A 16415-nucleotide genomic window follows, 5' to 3' on the forward strand; every position below is an offset into this window, starting at 1 on the left:
TTTTTCTATTATTACTGTATTTTAAAGCACAATCCAAGGAAAATACCAGGGTTTTTTTTTTTGTGTGCTACTGAATATACAAAAATAATCAAGTGGTTATTATGAAGAGAACCATGAAAATTCTGGCAAATGAAAATGTAGGTAGGGTAGTGGGGAGGAAGATAGAGTGGCTGGTGGAAGGTGGGGAGGCAGAGATGGCAGTGAGTTATGAAATGGTTTATGGGTGTAAATTTCAGTCCAAAGCACTCAAGTGTGAAAGAAGTATTTATTTTTAGTAATTCGACTTCAGTCATGTCAGGGCCTCAGGGCCCACAGCCATCCTCCCCGACCCTGCTCTAAGAAACGTGGGGCTCATCTAATACCCAGGCGTAAGGGTGGGCTTCTGATTCTTGGTGGCTCATCTATCCACCCTGCACCCTTGGTTGAGGCTGATGCAGCTTTTGGGACATAACCCCCTCCTGGGTCACCTCCCAGGCAAGAAAATGTCTGTGACGTTTAGATTGCTATATGCCATGTGGAAGTAGACTCTTCAGGGGTGAACTCAGAGAAGCATGCCAAACAGGAGCACAAGGACACAGGCCCTGGAAGATGAGGGGTGGGTGACATCTGGGTACACAGACACTCAGTTGAGTGGGGGAGGGCAATGGGAATTAACTGCGAACATTCAGAATAGTGACAGATGCCCATACAGGGTGTTGTAGGAGTGCTGGGAGGGAGAGCAGTTTCACAGAAAGAGGGGTCTTTTGAGCTAGATCTTGAAGGATATAGCTGATTTCACATGGCAAAAATTGGTAGGTGTGCACAGGGCACTGCAGTAGAAACAGCATGAGCAAAATTCAGGCTAAGGTGAAATCAGATCTGATTTCCTGGGTCCACCTTCATCAGTGGAGGGAGGGAGGCAATTCCCAGGAAACTGCTGGGACCAGGGCATGAGCCATATGGCTGTTGATTAACCATTCCATAGACCACAGGTCATCTTAGTGACTGCTGGATACAAAGTACAAAATTGTGGATGATGCCATCTCTGTGGATATTTCCAGGCCTGAGTCAAAATTTAGAATGTTTCCTTCAAACTTCGAAACTGAAGATTCAGGGGTTTCTGGGTGTGCCTTTTTTCTGCTCCCTAATTGGAGTAAATTTACAACCTGGATTTACCATGGGTTCACTGACTGGCTAGCCCCTCTCCTGGAAAAGGCCTTAGAAGGGACAGAAGATCCTACGATAATCCAGTGGAAGCCAGAGGTGTAGACAGCGCTGCTTGTCAGATCTGAATCTAAGCAAGGTATACTTTTGTTTGCACCTCATCAATGGGGAGAATTCATAGGATCTTCAATTTCCTTTATCCTCATTACTCCATTATTCACATTAGCAGCAGCAAATGCAACCAGGAAACACCAGATGCTTCAGACTTCTTTCTGTATACATTTCACTTTCCAACGCAGGTAGCAGAGTTTCTCAGTCATAATTCCCATCTAGAATTTAACTGGTTTCCAACTTTCTTTAATGCGTTCAAATGAAATGCTACCTACCCTAGTCATTCTGAATTTCCATTTGTTTCAGTCACCTGGCACTTCCACACGGGAATGCACTGCTCCCTGCTGCCTAGTGAAGAGTCTTGCAAATAGTAAAGGAACAAAAACATTTTTGGAATCCGTATTTTCATTTTCCTTTGGGGTTCAAAAGTCCTACTACTTCTTTGTAACAGAGTTGAGACCTTTTTTCCTAAGGAAAATATACTCACTTCACATGATAAACGGAGCTACTTCAAAGGTGCATGTGTTAAAAAACCATAGAAGGTATCCACTGAGCTATTTCCAACCATCATGAATTCTCATTCAACGATTACTTAGTGAACCCCTGCAGAGCAGGTGGCTGTATAAAGAAGGAAAACAGTGGCGCCTGGCTGGCTCAGCCAGAAGAGCATGTGACTCTTGATCTCAGAGTCATGAGTTCGAGCCTCATGCTGGGTGTAAAGATTACTTAGAAAAATAAATAAAATAACTTTTAAAAAAAGGTAAGTAAAAACACACAACCCCTGTTTTCCAGGAAATGACTTATCTATTTGGGGAAGTAAGACCCATTTATTTAAAACATGAAGCCACACTGCTCAAGGCAGGATGTAATTCAGCCAGTGTCTCCCCTAAAGTCATATATTCCTAAAACACAGTCACATCAGCATGCCTTCTATAGGCCAGGCATTGGGCTTGGAGTTTCAGGGTAGCATTCTGAATTCCCAAACAATCTCATGATGTAGGAAAGCTTTTAGAAAGAATATGAGTAGAGGAACTAACCCAAGAAGTCGTTTCCCACCCCAGATTTAGTTTTCCTAAATCAAGAAAGCAACCCAAATCTTTCAAAGTTCAGTTTTTATGAGACACTTGAGTATTCAACATACCAGGATCACATAAGAGTGTTCATTAAATCAACTAGGAGGTGCAAAATGTTGTATCATGGTAAATTTGACTATCAACCAGTAGATTTATCTTAGAGGGGCTTCTTCAATATCTTATCCTTCTAAGGGAAGATTCTTAGAAGGAAACCAATTTCAAGATTACTGTTACAAAATAGGTAGTCAATGGACAGCGTCATCAAAGTGCTCCTAGACTAATCAGGTCTTCATATGCTCAGACTGACCTCTGCTGGATAGTCTACTAATGTGTTAACATGTTTGTTTGTTTTTTTTCCTCTTGAGCTAAATGTGGCTAGGGAACAAGCATTTTCCCCAAATTATATCTAGTATTTAGATTTACATAGTTCAGTTCACAAATATTCATCAAAGCTTCCACACTACTTTACAGCAAAATCTTGCATTGCACTTGGCTGCCAGAGGCAACCATCCATGGGTAGAGTAGGACACTGACAAGGTTACACGAGCTACCCACTCTCAACACTCTTTTTGATATTCTCTATGCTTTTATGCAGCCCAGGCCCTCTAGTGTGTACCTCAGAAGTATGTAAGTGTGTTTGCCATGTAGGCCCAATTTCAGGGGCTCACTGGGTAAAACCACAGCTCCCCGCAAGTGTCTTGACATCTCAAAGCTGGACTCCACTCTGTAGAAGTCACTTATGCCCCTAAATAGCCAATGGAGACAAGTCTTATGTGTATATTGCAAACCAGCTGAACTTTGAGATAGAGTCATATGCTCCAATTCATATAAAATTCCAGATCATAAATGATACTTTTCAATTTCTAATATCCTTTTAAAATAATGTCTGTTTCTGATAATAAAAATTAAATAATTATTTTTATTTTAAAATTTCGTAAAAGAAGGAAAAATTAAAGAAAATAAAAATTGCTTATAACTCCATCAACACGTTACATTAAAATTTTGGTTTATTTTGTGCCCATCTTTTTCCTTCTGTGTATGTATGACTGTGCGAGTATAGGTGTATACCCTGACCTGGATCCATCCATTTTGTAGCTTGTCTTTTCACTAGTATTATATTGTGATTATTCATCCAGTTATATATACTCTTTTTTTAGAGAAAGAGCAAGCATGGCAGGGGCCGAGGGAGAAGGAGAAAGAATCTTAAGCAGGCTCCACACTGGGTAACACGGGACTCGAACCCATGCCCATGAGATCATGACCTGAACCGAAATAAAAAGTCAGATGCTTACCGACTAAGCCACCCAGGTATCCCTATACATACTCATTAACACAATTTTTATTTTACGAAGTCAATAGGTCATAACATATGTAGCCAATGTCTTACTATTAAACACTGGCACTGTCTCTAATTTGTGCTGAATGGCCCTATATATAAATATTTGACAAAATATTTTATTATTCCTTTCGGACACACTCTCTAAATGGGCTCCCTGGGTCAAAAGGTATAGTGTATGAACATTTTTTTTAAATTTTATTTATTTATTTTGAGAGACAGAGCAAGTGGGGAGGGGCAAAAAGAGGGAGAGGGAGAGAATTCCAAGCAGGCTCCACGCTGTCAGTGCAGAGCCCAATGTGGGGCTCGAACTCATGAAACCATGAGATCATGACCTGAGCTGAAACCAAGAGTCAGACACTTAATCAACTGAGCCACCCAAGGCTCAGTATGAACATTTTTAAGATTCCAAATACAAGCACTGCTAGGATTACTTTATGAAAATGTACCAATTTCATCTTCCACCACAACACAACAGTTCCGTCTTCATTTTACCCTCACCCTCACTGAGAATTGTAATTTTGAAAGTGCTCTGCCAAGTGGATAGGCAAAAATAAGGGCTTGCAGTCTAACTTATATATTCACATTTATTCATATTCATTTTATTGTATTTTTTCCATTGATTATACACTCATGCCCTTTGCTCATTTTTCTACTAGTGTGTTAATATTTTTCTTATTTGTAAGAGTTCTTTATATATCAAAAGACTGTTGCCTCTGCTGGTCTCAATGTGGTACATATAAACTAAGGTTGCTAATCTAAACATACCCTGAAATTAACAGTTTAGGTATGGCATGACTTCTCCTTTGGCTCAGTAAGTTCTCTCCAGAAAAACAAAACAAAACAAAACAAAACACCAATTCATAAAGCATAGAACAAGCCCCATTAAATACTGGGGGGGCTAAGGTACAAAGTGATCAACAGATAAACTACAAAGTAGAAATAGCCTATATACTCCAACTTACTGAACATGCTTCTACATTAGAAAATTCTTGGGAGATTTTTTTCTCCGAAGATGTTTTTTAAAAAACACGTGACTTTAAGAATGGATTTATGTGAAAGAAGACTGATGTGTAACTCAGCAGTTAGGCAGCTACGATGCTATTATTTAATAAAACTCTCTTTCTTCTTTCATCTGCCAATTGTTCTCTCTGTGGTAGAATACTGGTAACTTTTTCTGGTTTTAGTCACAGTCAATTCCTTTACTATAAGATGTCATTTAGAAATGTTTTTTATTTTTCTTTGTACAATAATTTTAACACTTTAGTATTTTGCTGTGGAAAATAAAATTCCATCTTACAGGAAAGAAAACTCCTCACGACAATTCCCGGACATCTTTATACCTTAGAGCGCGTCAGCCAGTGAAAATCCTAGAAAAAGAAAAGACAACAAACATTCAGTGAAAGAAGTAATTGTCTCAAACTATCCTCCTTTGCTTGCTCTAAAATCTAAAAGTCCCATTATAACCACATTTACCACAATGGCGGTAAATGAAGTTTGTCGTTGGTCTTGTGCTTTTCCCAAAAAGAAGCTAAAAACTCACAGTGCATCTTGCCGTCTTGTCCTATAAAATAACTATTATCAAGTAATCAGGTCACAAAAAACTAGAGTCCGAAAGAACCAGAAGTCGAGTCAAAAGAAGAAAGAAGAGGGGGAGTATCCAAATCTGAAAAGAAGCTGGGTAGGAAGAGCAGTGCACAGAAGCCAAGCCTTTCCCAGGATTCATTCTATCCCACACATGTGGCCTGCACAGAGGTGACTGCAGAGATTAGGTCCTCTCTATAGTATAGCAGGAAGCAGTCAGTTTACACCGCAAATCAATGACCAAATGGCAGATGGACACACAGACAATCAATGAAAATGAACAGCCTGGAAACAATATATGTGTGGAATTTACTGGAATGAGGATAACTCATGTTGAAGTGATAGATTCAAGAAATATAAGGATGATCCTTATGGAGTTATCGAAGAAGAGATAAGAACCTAAATTTCTCCAGCAATATCCCCCAAAATTCATAGAGAACTTGGAGAAGAGATCATTAGAAACCTGAATTCACTAGCGAGACGGGGACAGTTCATTAGGGCTTTACTGTGACTAGCATGGTTTCAAGAATGTCTATTTTGTGTGGTTCTGAATATATCTATTAAATCCATCCAATCTAATGTGTCATTTAAGGCCAATGTTTCCTTATTGATTTTCTGTCTGGATGATCTATCTATCCATTGATGTAAGTGGTGTATTAAAGTCCCCTACTATTTTTTGCAGTGCTATTTCTCCCATTAGGTCTGTTAATATTTGCTTTATATATTTAGGTCCTCCTACGTTGTGTGCATAAATATTCACAAATGTCATATCCTCTTGTTGGATTAACCCCTTTACTACTATGTAGTGTCCTTCTTTGTCTCTTATTAAAATGCTTGTTTTAAAGTCTATTGTGTCTCCATCCCCAAAGGCAAGGGAATTAAAAGCAAAAATGAATCACTGGGACCTTATGAAGATAAAAAGCTTCTGCACAGCAAAGGAAACAACCAACAAAACTAAAAGGCAACTGACGGAATGGGAAAAGATATTTGTAAATGACATATCGGACAAAGGGCTAGTATCCAAAATCTATAAAGAGCTCACCAAAGTCCACACCCGAAAAACAAATAACCCAGTGAAGAAATGGGCAGAAAACATGAATAGACACTTCTCTAAAGAAGACATCCGGATGGCCAACAGGCACATGAAAAGATGCTCAACATCGCTCCTTATTTGGGAAATACAAATCAAAACCACACTCAGGTATCACCTCACGCCAGTCAGAGTGGCCAAAATGAACAAATCAGGAGACTATAGATGCTGGAGAGGATGTGGAGAAACGGGAACCCTCTTGCACTGTTGGTGGGAATGCAAATTGGTGCAGCCACTCTGGAAAACAGTGTGGAGGTTCCTCAGAAAATTAAAAATAGACCTACCCTATGACCCAGCAATAGCACCGCTAGGAATTTACCCAAGGGATACAGGAGTACTGATGCATAGGGGCACTTGTAACCCCAATGTTTATAGCAGCACTCTCAACAATAGCCAAAGTATGGAAAGAGCCTAAATGTCCATCAACTGATGAATGGATAAAGAAATTGTGGTTTATATACACAATGGAATACTACGTGGTAATGAGAAAGAATGAAATATGGCCTTTTGTAGCAATGTGGACGGAACTGGAGAGTGTGATGCTAAGTGAAATAAGCCATACAGAGAAAGACAGATACCATATGTTTTCACTCTTATGTGGATCCTGAGAAACTTAACAGGAACCCATGGGGGAGGGGAAGGGAAAAAAAAAAAAAGAGAGGTTAGAGTGGGAGAGAGCCAAAGCATAAGAGACTGTTAAAAACTGAGAACAAACTGAGGGCTGATGGGGGGTGGGAGGGAGGGGAGGGTGGGTGATGGGTATTGAGGAGGGCACCTTTTGGGATGAGCACTGGGTGTTGTATGGAAACCAATTTGACAATAAATTTCATATATTGAAAAATAAATAAATAAATAAATAAATAAATAAATAAATACATGAAGTGCAAAAAAAAATAAATTCTTTATCACATAAAAAAAATAAAGTCTATTGTGTCTCAATGGAGTACTATGTGGCAATGAGAAAGAATGAAATATGGCCCTTTGTAGCAATGTGGACGGAACTGGAGAGTGTGATGCTAAGTGAAATAAGCCATACAGAGAAAGACAGATACCATATGTTTTCACTCTTATGTGGATCCTGAGAAACTTAACAGGAACCCATGGGGGAGGGGAAGGGAAAAAAAAAAAAAGGTTAGAGTGGGAGAGAGCCAAAGCATAAGAGACTCTTAAAAAATGAGAACAAACTGAGGACTGATGGGGGGTGGGAGGGAGGGGAGGGTGGGTGATGGGTATTGAGGAGGGCATCTTTTGGGATGAGCACTGGGTGTTGTATGGAAACCAATTTGACAATAAATTTCATATATTTAAAAAAAAATAAGAATTTGTAGATTAAAAAAATACAATTCCTAAAAAAAGTTAAAAAAAAAAAAAAAGTCTATTGTGTCTGATATAAACATAGCTATCCCAGCTTTCTTTTAGTTTCCATTTGCATGGAATATCTTTTTCCATCCCTTCACTTTCAGACTGTGTGTCCTTACATCTGAGGTGAGTCTCCTGTAGACAGCATATAGGTGGGTCTTGTTTTCTTATCCATTCAGCCACTCCTCTGATTGGAGCATTTAGTCCATTTACATTTAAAGTAATTACAGATAAATATGTACTTATTGCCATTTTGTTCATTGTTTCCTGGCTATTTTGTAGTTCTGTTCCTTTCACCAAAGTCTCTGATATCTGTTTTTATAGAACATAATTTCAGTAGAACTTTATGTATCTTATAGTTTCTAAATCAGTTAATTTACATTTCACTGACTGTCCAGGCATCCACTTGCCCACTGGTCTACTACCTTATTCAAAAAAGAAAACGACCTCATGGCATATATATGTATAAAGAACCAAGACAGAAACTTCTTGAAAAAATGATCTGCTCTGAAAACAGTGACTGATACACAATGTGTAAGCATGGAAGATAGATATATAAGAGAGGACAACTGGCAGGACCAGGATCAGAGCACAAAATTAAGTATGAAAAGCAACTTAATCTGAGATGGGAGAGGATTATGCTACACACCTTATCATTTATTTTACAGCTGTAATCTACACTGTAGTTTTGCTATGGAGGACAAAGTAACCAATTTTGAATGTAACTGCACAAATCTTCCTGTTATGGTCTCATCCTCCCACTCTGTCTCCCACTCCCATTCTGCCTTTCAGCCACTGCGGCCTTCTTTCAGTTCCTCAGACCTGCCATGCTCCTTGCTGCCACAGAGCCTTTGCACATCTCTTCCCTAGCCTCTTTGCTGGACTGTCCCTACTTACCTTTTGGATCTCAGCTTAAGCATCAATCAGTTCCTCTGAGAAACCTTCCCCTGTGACCCCAATACAGATCAGATTCCTTGGTAGTATATTTGTTCAGAACTGGGTGCCTTTCCCTCAGAGCAATTGCCTCAGTCTGTTGTGATGCATTCAGTTGTGAGGTGACTAGGCTGTTCCTCTCCCCTAATGGACTGTAAGCCATTAGGTGAGGCCGAGTCCAGGTTTGCTCATCATGCTATTCTTAGCAAGTAACACAACATACCTAACACATATCTCAACAAATATTTATTGAAAAAACCCAAGAAAGTGCCAAACTCAGAAACGGTTTAGAAAAAACAGTGTTCTATTTGGTAGATACTTCTAGGGATAGGATGGGAGATGCATTTCTGATTTCTGCTTAGCAACTGAATTTACCTGGGCTTTCCGCGTGGCTTGTGGCTCAATCATGATATTGATAAGAGAAGGTGCAGTTGTGTCTGCCAAACTCTCCCTCAGTGATTTTTGGAGCTCTTCTGGTGTTTGTACGAAATACCCTTTGCCTCCAAACGCAGTCATAACCTGCTCGTAATGGGAGTTTGGCAAAAGACAGACGGGAGGGGCCCTAAAAAAGGTCATAAGTCAATAGAAAAAAGTCATTCTCTGAAATAATCTGTGGAAAAATTTAGGCTGAACTGAAAGGTGTAAATTTATGTTCAACACTTAAAGATGCCAGTACACTAAACTTTCCATATATTTTTTGTTGTCTATACAGCAATGTCTAACAGGACTTTTTGTGATGAAAGAAATGTTTTATATTTACATTTAAATATATATATTTATGTATACATTATCCAATATGATAGTCACTAGCGACCTGTTGCTGTGAGCACTTGAAACGTGACTAGTTAAAATAAGAACGATTTTTAAATTTAATTTAAATAGCCACACATGGCTAGTAGCTACTAGCTACTACACCATCAGCTACGACGAATCCAAAAGAAAAAGAAGAAAAGAGGAATGGTTACTGCAAAACACCAAGTAACAACAAAATGAGAAATGGAGTCAGTGAGGCAGAAGCAAACATACTCACATCCCATTCCACCCCTAGGCTGACTCCCACACGGCTAGCTACGATACTGTCACAGTTTGACTCTGCCACCAGATAATCAAGAATTAGTTAAGTAATAAAAAGAAGGAAGATCTCTGGATCATAAATAATGTGTTAACATCCATTTCCTCCATGGTGTAGTAGGAACAGAAGGACTGGAAGCATTTTGCAACAAGCCCTTTCATTAACAAAGCTTGCACATCAATCTTAATTGTCTGAGTCTTTAGTGGCTCCCTGATCATAAATTATTTATTGAAGCACCCCATCATGGGCAGTTGTACAAAGAGGGGCCATGCATACGGGGTTCCTGCCCTTTAGGGGGGCTGAAAATATAAATAAACAATATTGACACCACAGAAGCACATTATAATACAGCAGACTTTGTAAGGAGACATTAAAATAGATGAGAGAAAATAAATACATACTGTTCTGGGTTACTTACACTGTAGTAGCATCTCCAAATTTTAACATTTCCTTCCAACTATCCACATCAAAACCTTGGTAAATTCCATTATTATTCACCACCAAAAGAATGATGGGCAAGTTGTACCTAAAATTGAAAGCAAAATATAAAGGAAATCATTCTTCATTCTAAAGCACTTTATTATCTTCAGGCTGAAACTTTAACTTAAAAATGGATAGTTTTCTAGAAATAACCTTTTTTGTAATATTAGGGTAAGACTAAAACTTAAACATTTGTTACCTAAAAAGGAACATCAAATCATTAATGGAAATACGGAGTCAGAAAGGATGTAAGAACACCAGGTGCTAGCATTATGCATCTATGGACCTCACTGTGCTTTTCTGAACCTTGGTTTTCATAGATCCAGGTGCTAAGAAGGACACCTTCCACCTTCTGTATTTAATACCTTCTGAAGCACCACTTCTGGTGGTGCCTAAGAGTACTATTTGAAAAGTATCTTTTTATTTCCTGAACTCCTCACAGACAAGCAGTATTTGCTAGATGCTGTGGGAAGCATACAAGTGACTAGCATACATTCTCTTCTCTCAAACCACTTCGCTCCAAGCTAGAAAAGCATTATATGGGGATGCCTGAGTGGCTCAGTTGGTTAAGCATCCGACTTCGGCTCAGGTCATGATCTCACAGTTCGTGACTTTGAGCCCTGCATTGGGCTCTGTGCTGACGGTTCAGAGACTGAAGCCTGCCTCAGATTCTGGGTCTCCCTTTCTCTCTGCCCCTCCCCCACTCTCTGTCTCTCTCAAAAATAAAAACATTAAAAAAATTAAAAAAATAAAAGCATTGTATAATAGAGAAAAAGAGAGTATTTAATAATGTGCTATAAACAGTACTGTAAAGATGAAAGGATGATTAAATTTTACTAACGACTACAAAAGAACATGGGCTTTATTTTGTACACACATAATTTCTGAGACCAGGCGTAAAAACAAAACTACACGGCATACTGTTATGCAATAGGACTGTGGAAACTACTTGTGCTCCATGCTCAGCAGGAATCATGACTCTCTAGAAGGCTGGCTTTTCCACAAATCATCTTTTTGGTGTATACCACTAGGGTTGTCAATACAGACATTCTAATAAGTACATTTTTCCATCTGATCTTGAAAGTGTTGTATACCAAAGCTCTGAAAGCCCCCAAAACATGATTTACAAAAGGTCTAATAAGAGTCCTGGCTAAGAATAAAGAAGGACTTTACTACAGTTTAAATAATTAGGGAGAAAAAAGTCCCCATCCTTCTATAGCAGGATCTACAGCTCGTGAGTTTCTCCCTATAAACAACCCTCACAACTATAAACATAATCCGAACAGCTCACATTCAATGAACAATCGTCTCGAGCTTTACCTAGATTACCTCATTTAATCCTCACTACCGTCCTCTAAGGTAGGAACTATTACGATTCCTCTCCCTATTTTAGAGGAGACAGCAGCTTAGTAAAGTAACTTAACCCACATCACCTGGCTCTGTTGTGGTCAACCGGTATTTAAATCCAGACCATGGACCCAGAGGCTGTGCTCTTACCCACAAAGCTTTGCTGTCTCCCTGCCAAAAACAAGCTTTTCTCAGACTAGAACTTTTTGCAGTGATCTCAAAACCACTCCTCACAGTTTTGCGGGTTTGGGGCATGTAGTAAAGAGGTCATGAACACACTGTCCTAGATGAGAAAGACCCCGGGGTTATTTTACACTAGTATTCTCAGGACACAGCACAGAGTGTGTACAGGGCATTTGGCACATGGTGAACGCTGAGTAAGCATCTGTTAGGCAAGTGAGTCTTTATTCTTTATCTTTTGGAGAAAGAAATGAATGCTGTCGTACCTACAGATGGTTTCCACTTCCATGCCAGAAAACCCAAATGCACTGTCTCCTTCCACACAGATGACCCGCTGACCTGTGTTTCTAGCTTTAGCCAGTAGAGCGGCTGCAATGGCAAAGCCCAAACCAACTCCCATGGTTCCAAAAGTACCAGCATCAAGCCTGTTGGGGGGAAAAGCTAAAATGAAACCCTCTGGGGCACGTTGCAGATGGTGGGCGGGCACAAATCTAGTCATACTCATGTGTAAAATAGAGAACAATAAAAACATTCTCTGTCTTTAATATAAAGTTTTTAGACTGTGAGGAACCGACTAGTCAAGGATAAGCGGTATGAGAGGAAAAAGTCTCTCGTGATGGCTTGGAAAACTGTGAATATATCCTTGGAATGGTAAGTATACAAATTATCACATGACCTCAAAGACATATCAAGCATAAAAACTCTGCCAAATCTCACCTAAGAATACTTTTGTGGAATATATCCTTATACACTGAACATGTATAATCCTCACATGTTTTATGAACCTGCATTACTGTAGTTTCAAAGTTAACACATTAAAATTACTTTTCTGGAAGTCTTACCTGTGACGAGGAAGGTAGTTTTGAAGCACAGTGCGTCCAATATCCATAGTATTTGCTCCTTCACTTACTACAAAACAGTCTCTGGGTAGCTGTTCTTGAACATGATAGAATACTGTGTAATAATTCATAGGCAGAGATTTTTGGGAAGCTAATTCCTAAAGTATTTGAGGGAAATATAATCAAATTAGGTTGAGGTACAGTGAAAAATGAGGAATGTCAATAAGCTACTACCAAACTCATTTGGAAAGAGGCTACAAGCTACAAAGTTCCCAAATGGCCTCTCTTAGAAGCTAATGGATCTGTAGACAGCCCTGTGGGACAGGCTAAGAAAAATGGGTTCCACAGTCCCAGTCTGGGACACAATCAAATAATCTAGGGAATATCTTTCTTCTTGGAGATCCACAATACACATTAGCATCCTAAAGTCAGACAAGTTGTATGGTAAAGATAGCTGGAAACATTGGGTTAAACAAAACTAAGCAGTCTTATTTGAGCACTTTTATGAATACACTGCCTTAGAAAGTAAAAATTTTATTCTAGAATACTTTAATCTGAAATACGCCCTGAATCTTAAAATAAAAATGAAGTCAGGATTTTAGAAAATCTGAAAATCTGGTTCTTCTCCACATGCATTAGAGAGTAAAGGAGATACGCTTCACTCACTAAAGAGTCTTTGAATGGAGCAAGATAAGTGCCTTTGTCTAGCCATATGCCTCTTAGAGCAGAGAGAAAGCCACATGGGGCTTTAGCAGCAACAGTCCCAAGGGCTTCCGGCATTGCCTCTTCACCTGTGCTGTTTTGGCCTGTTGGAGGTTATACCTAAGATGGATGAGGCACCGTCCTATACTCCTGCACCAGAGAAGAGAGGCAAGTTCCTCCCATCTTAAACTAGTATGATTCCTAGGAAAAAGAAGGGATTAATCATGACACCTCTTAGGAAAATAGAATTGAGACTGTCTCTTGATAGAAATAGCCACTGATTAACATTCCAATAAAACACAGAATTATGTATAGTTAATTCTGCTGTTTTTGAAAATGTGAATTGGGGTGCCTGGGTGGCTCGGTCGGTTAAGCGTCTGACTTCGGCTCAGGTCATGATCTCACGGTCCATGAGTTCGAGCCCCGCATCGGGCTCTGTGCTGACAGCTCAGAGCCTGGAGCCTGTTTCAGATTCTGTGTCTCCCTCCCTCTCTGCTCCTCCCCTGTTCATGCTCTGTCTCTCTCTGTCTCAAAAATAAATAAACATTAAAAAATAAATAAATAAAACATAAATTAAAAAAAAAAAAAAAGAAAATGTGAATTTATTCCAAGACATCTGACATATAAAGGAATAATATGAGCACAATGCAAATTTCACATTTGCTCCTGTAGGATTCCGTCAGTGAGAAACACTACATGAACACAGAAAACTGCACCCAGCTGAACCAAAATGCACAGGAATACACAAAACATCAGAAAAAATCATGAACAACCTTTCTCACAATCAAAGAAAAAAATTCTACCTATATACGAAGACCCTAAATAGAAATCACCACATCCTACAGAGGTGGTTCATTTCACTGCTAGTAGTGGGTGGTCTGGTAGTTTCACACATTACTATAGTTTCCAAAGCCTTTAGATATCAGGTGAAGCCATGAATGCAGATGAGGAAGTCACAAAATAATTTTCCGTGGTGACACAAAAGTTAACTTAAAAAGGCTATAAGTGGTCTCACAAAAAAAAAAAAAAAGAAAGAAAGAAAGAAAAGAAAGAAAAGAAAAGTGAGGTGATGGATGTGTTAGTGAAATAGATGGGGGCAATCCTTCCACAGTGTATATGCATTATCAAATCATCGTGATATACCTTTAAATATCTTACAATTTTAAGTGTCAATTATACCTCAACAAAGCTGACATTTTTTTTTTTAAAAAGGCTATACATTGGAACAAATTTTCTGTTTTGATGAAACACTTATCTATTATACATGCATGCCTTGAAGGACTTATACCTTAAGGGTAGAAAAACATGCCCCAGTTTAAGATTCCAAAAGATTTCTTGTGATTTGGTGCCAAGGTCAAACTGAGGACAGTGAGTCCTGCCCATTCACATGGGCTCTTATAACTTTCTGTCCAATGTCAGATCAGCCTCCTTCCACCATGTCACGCTAACTCACAAGCTGAGATCCTCCCAATGCCCACTTCCACAAGAGACTTCAGGTCTTTTTCAAGGAAAAGTACTATATTTATTGAAGTACATATGTCTTAGCCATTTAACGTGTGTAGAATTTTGCCACCATTTTTATTAGGTTCCTATCTTAATGTTTCACAAAGTTGACAGCTGTGCCTCTAAACCTTTTTCCCCATAAATCCCACGGGTTTTACTCCATGATTTCATATAGCGTGGTGATTTAGGAATGCGTAGGTCATGTTATGACAGAGCTACTGGAACCATGGGCCTGAAGTGTTTCTAAATTTCTGTGAGTCTCGTATTACCTTGGATGCGGCTTCATTGCTCTTCATTTTTTCTCTCAGAGTTTTCCACCAGCTGCTCTCTGGAGGATACTGCCATGGCGTTTTATCAAATTGTTCTAAAAGCTAAAAAACCACAGACTTTTACTTTTTGAGAATAAGCTTATGTCATATTAACACAACAATATCTTGTTAAAGAAGATGATACTGCTCTGCTATCCTGCCCTTCTCATCACTCTTACTGTCCGCACTCTAGGCAGCTAACAACTGGTAGAAAATAAATAGGCAACACGGAAAGCGTTCGTTTGGGTCAGTGTGGACTTCTGCCAAATGGGATTTCCACAGGACACAAGGGAAATGCTACCTCACCTCACAGGCAGGGGCTTTTATGTCCTCCTCAGCTTTTGACGCTAGAAAGAAAATCACCTCCACCATAGAATCCTTGAGGAAAGGACAAGAGCCCCAAATATCCAGGGACTTCCGAGATACAAACCAAATGTTCCAGGATGTTCTAATATGTGATTGGGGATTGCTTCCTAATATTATGTAGTGATGATAACAACACCAATTTGTATCCAATATCAAGTGAAAGATGTCACTATACTTTATCTCCTGATATAGTGAACTGTATAAATTACATACAAATGATGAGTACCATTTGAAGAGTAAAAAAATCTCTTTATTGCCTAATGAAATACTAAGTTAGGTTTTTCCAGTACATTAAGACATTTCTTGGCTGTAAGTTCAGTTACTCTGGAAGCTGTATTATAATTTTTCAGAGAGCTGAATCCTATTTAGTATATCACTGTTTGCTTACTGACTGCCTTTAAGTCTTCATCGCCTTCCAAAATGATTAACTTACTTGCTTAAAAATGATTTATATATAAGGAGTTGGATTTACTGAGTTCCAAAGTTCTTTTCAAGACTAGCTTTCCATCATAAATTTTGCTTAAAATAGATATTAATAAGCCTGTCATGAAGTGAATCAAGGCTGAGACATTTTTAACAACAGACTATTGCTTAAAGACCAATCCATATAAATTAAAGCCTAGGTAAAAGCTCTTACCTGTTTAGTGACAGCATTTATGTCTCCTAGCAAAGTCACAGCAGGCTTTACATTATTCCCCAATTCTTCTGCACAGATATCAACCTAAAAGAGATAAAGCTTAAGAACAAGCCATGCTTATTCTTTTTTTTTTTTTTTTTTTTTTCAACGTTTATTTATTTTTGGGACAGAGAGAGACAGAGCATGAACGGGGGAGGGACAGAGAGAGAGGGAGACACAGAATCGGAAACAGGCTCCAGGCTCCGAGCCATCAGCCCAGAGCCTGACGCGGGGCTCGAACTCACGTACCGCGAGATCGTGACCTGGCTGAAGTCGGACGCTTAACCGACTGCGCCACCCAGGCGCCCCAAGC

At 39.2% G+C, this 16415-nt stretch overlaps 1 protein-coding gene across 5 annotated transcripts in view; it reads right to left on the bottom strand.

Annotated features, from left to right (window-relative positions):
* The window catches only part of HACL1 (2-hydroxyacyl-CoA lyase 1), a 56284-nt gene that overhangs the window by 15081 nt on the left and 24788 nt on the right, over positions 1-16415 (bottom strand). For 4 of the 5 annotated variants that reach the window (XR_006207110.1, XR_006207109.1, XR_006207112.1 and 1 more), the window contains 7 exons: positions 16064-16147; positions 15022-15123; positions 12551-12705; positions 11975-12133; positions 10120-10227; positions 9005-9191; positions 4964-5033 (listed from right to left, as the gene is read on the bottom strand). Coding sequence is in view for 1 of the 5 variants with exons in the window: in XM_042955113.1 (XP_042811047.1) it covers positions 5001-5033; positions 9005-9191; positions 10120-10227; positions 11975-12133; positions 12551-12705; positions 15022-15123; positions 16064-16147 (828 nt within the window). In the remaining 4 variants the exon portion in view is untranslated. Of the gene's footprint in view, positions 1-4041; positions 5034-9004; positions 9192-10119; positions 10228-11974; positions 12134-12550; positions 12706-15021; positions 15124-16063; positions 16148-16415 lie in introns of those variants that run through there. The other variant, XM_042955113.1, reaches the window with a different exon arrangement.

Source organism: Panthera leo, chromosome C2 (genome assembly GCF_018350215.1).
Source record: "Panthera leo isolate Ple1 chromosome C2, P.leo_Ple1_pat1.1, whole genome shotgun sequence".
Lineage (NCBI taxonomy): Eukaryota > Metazoa > Chordata > Mammalia > Carnivora > Felidae > Panthera > Panthera leo.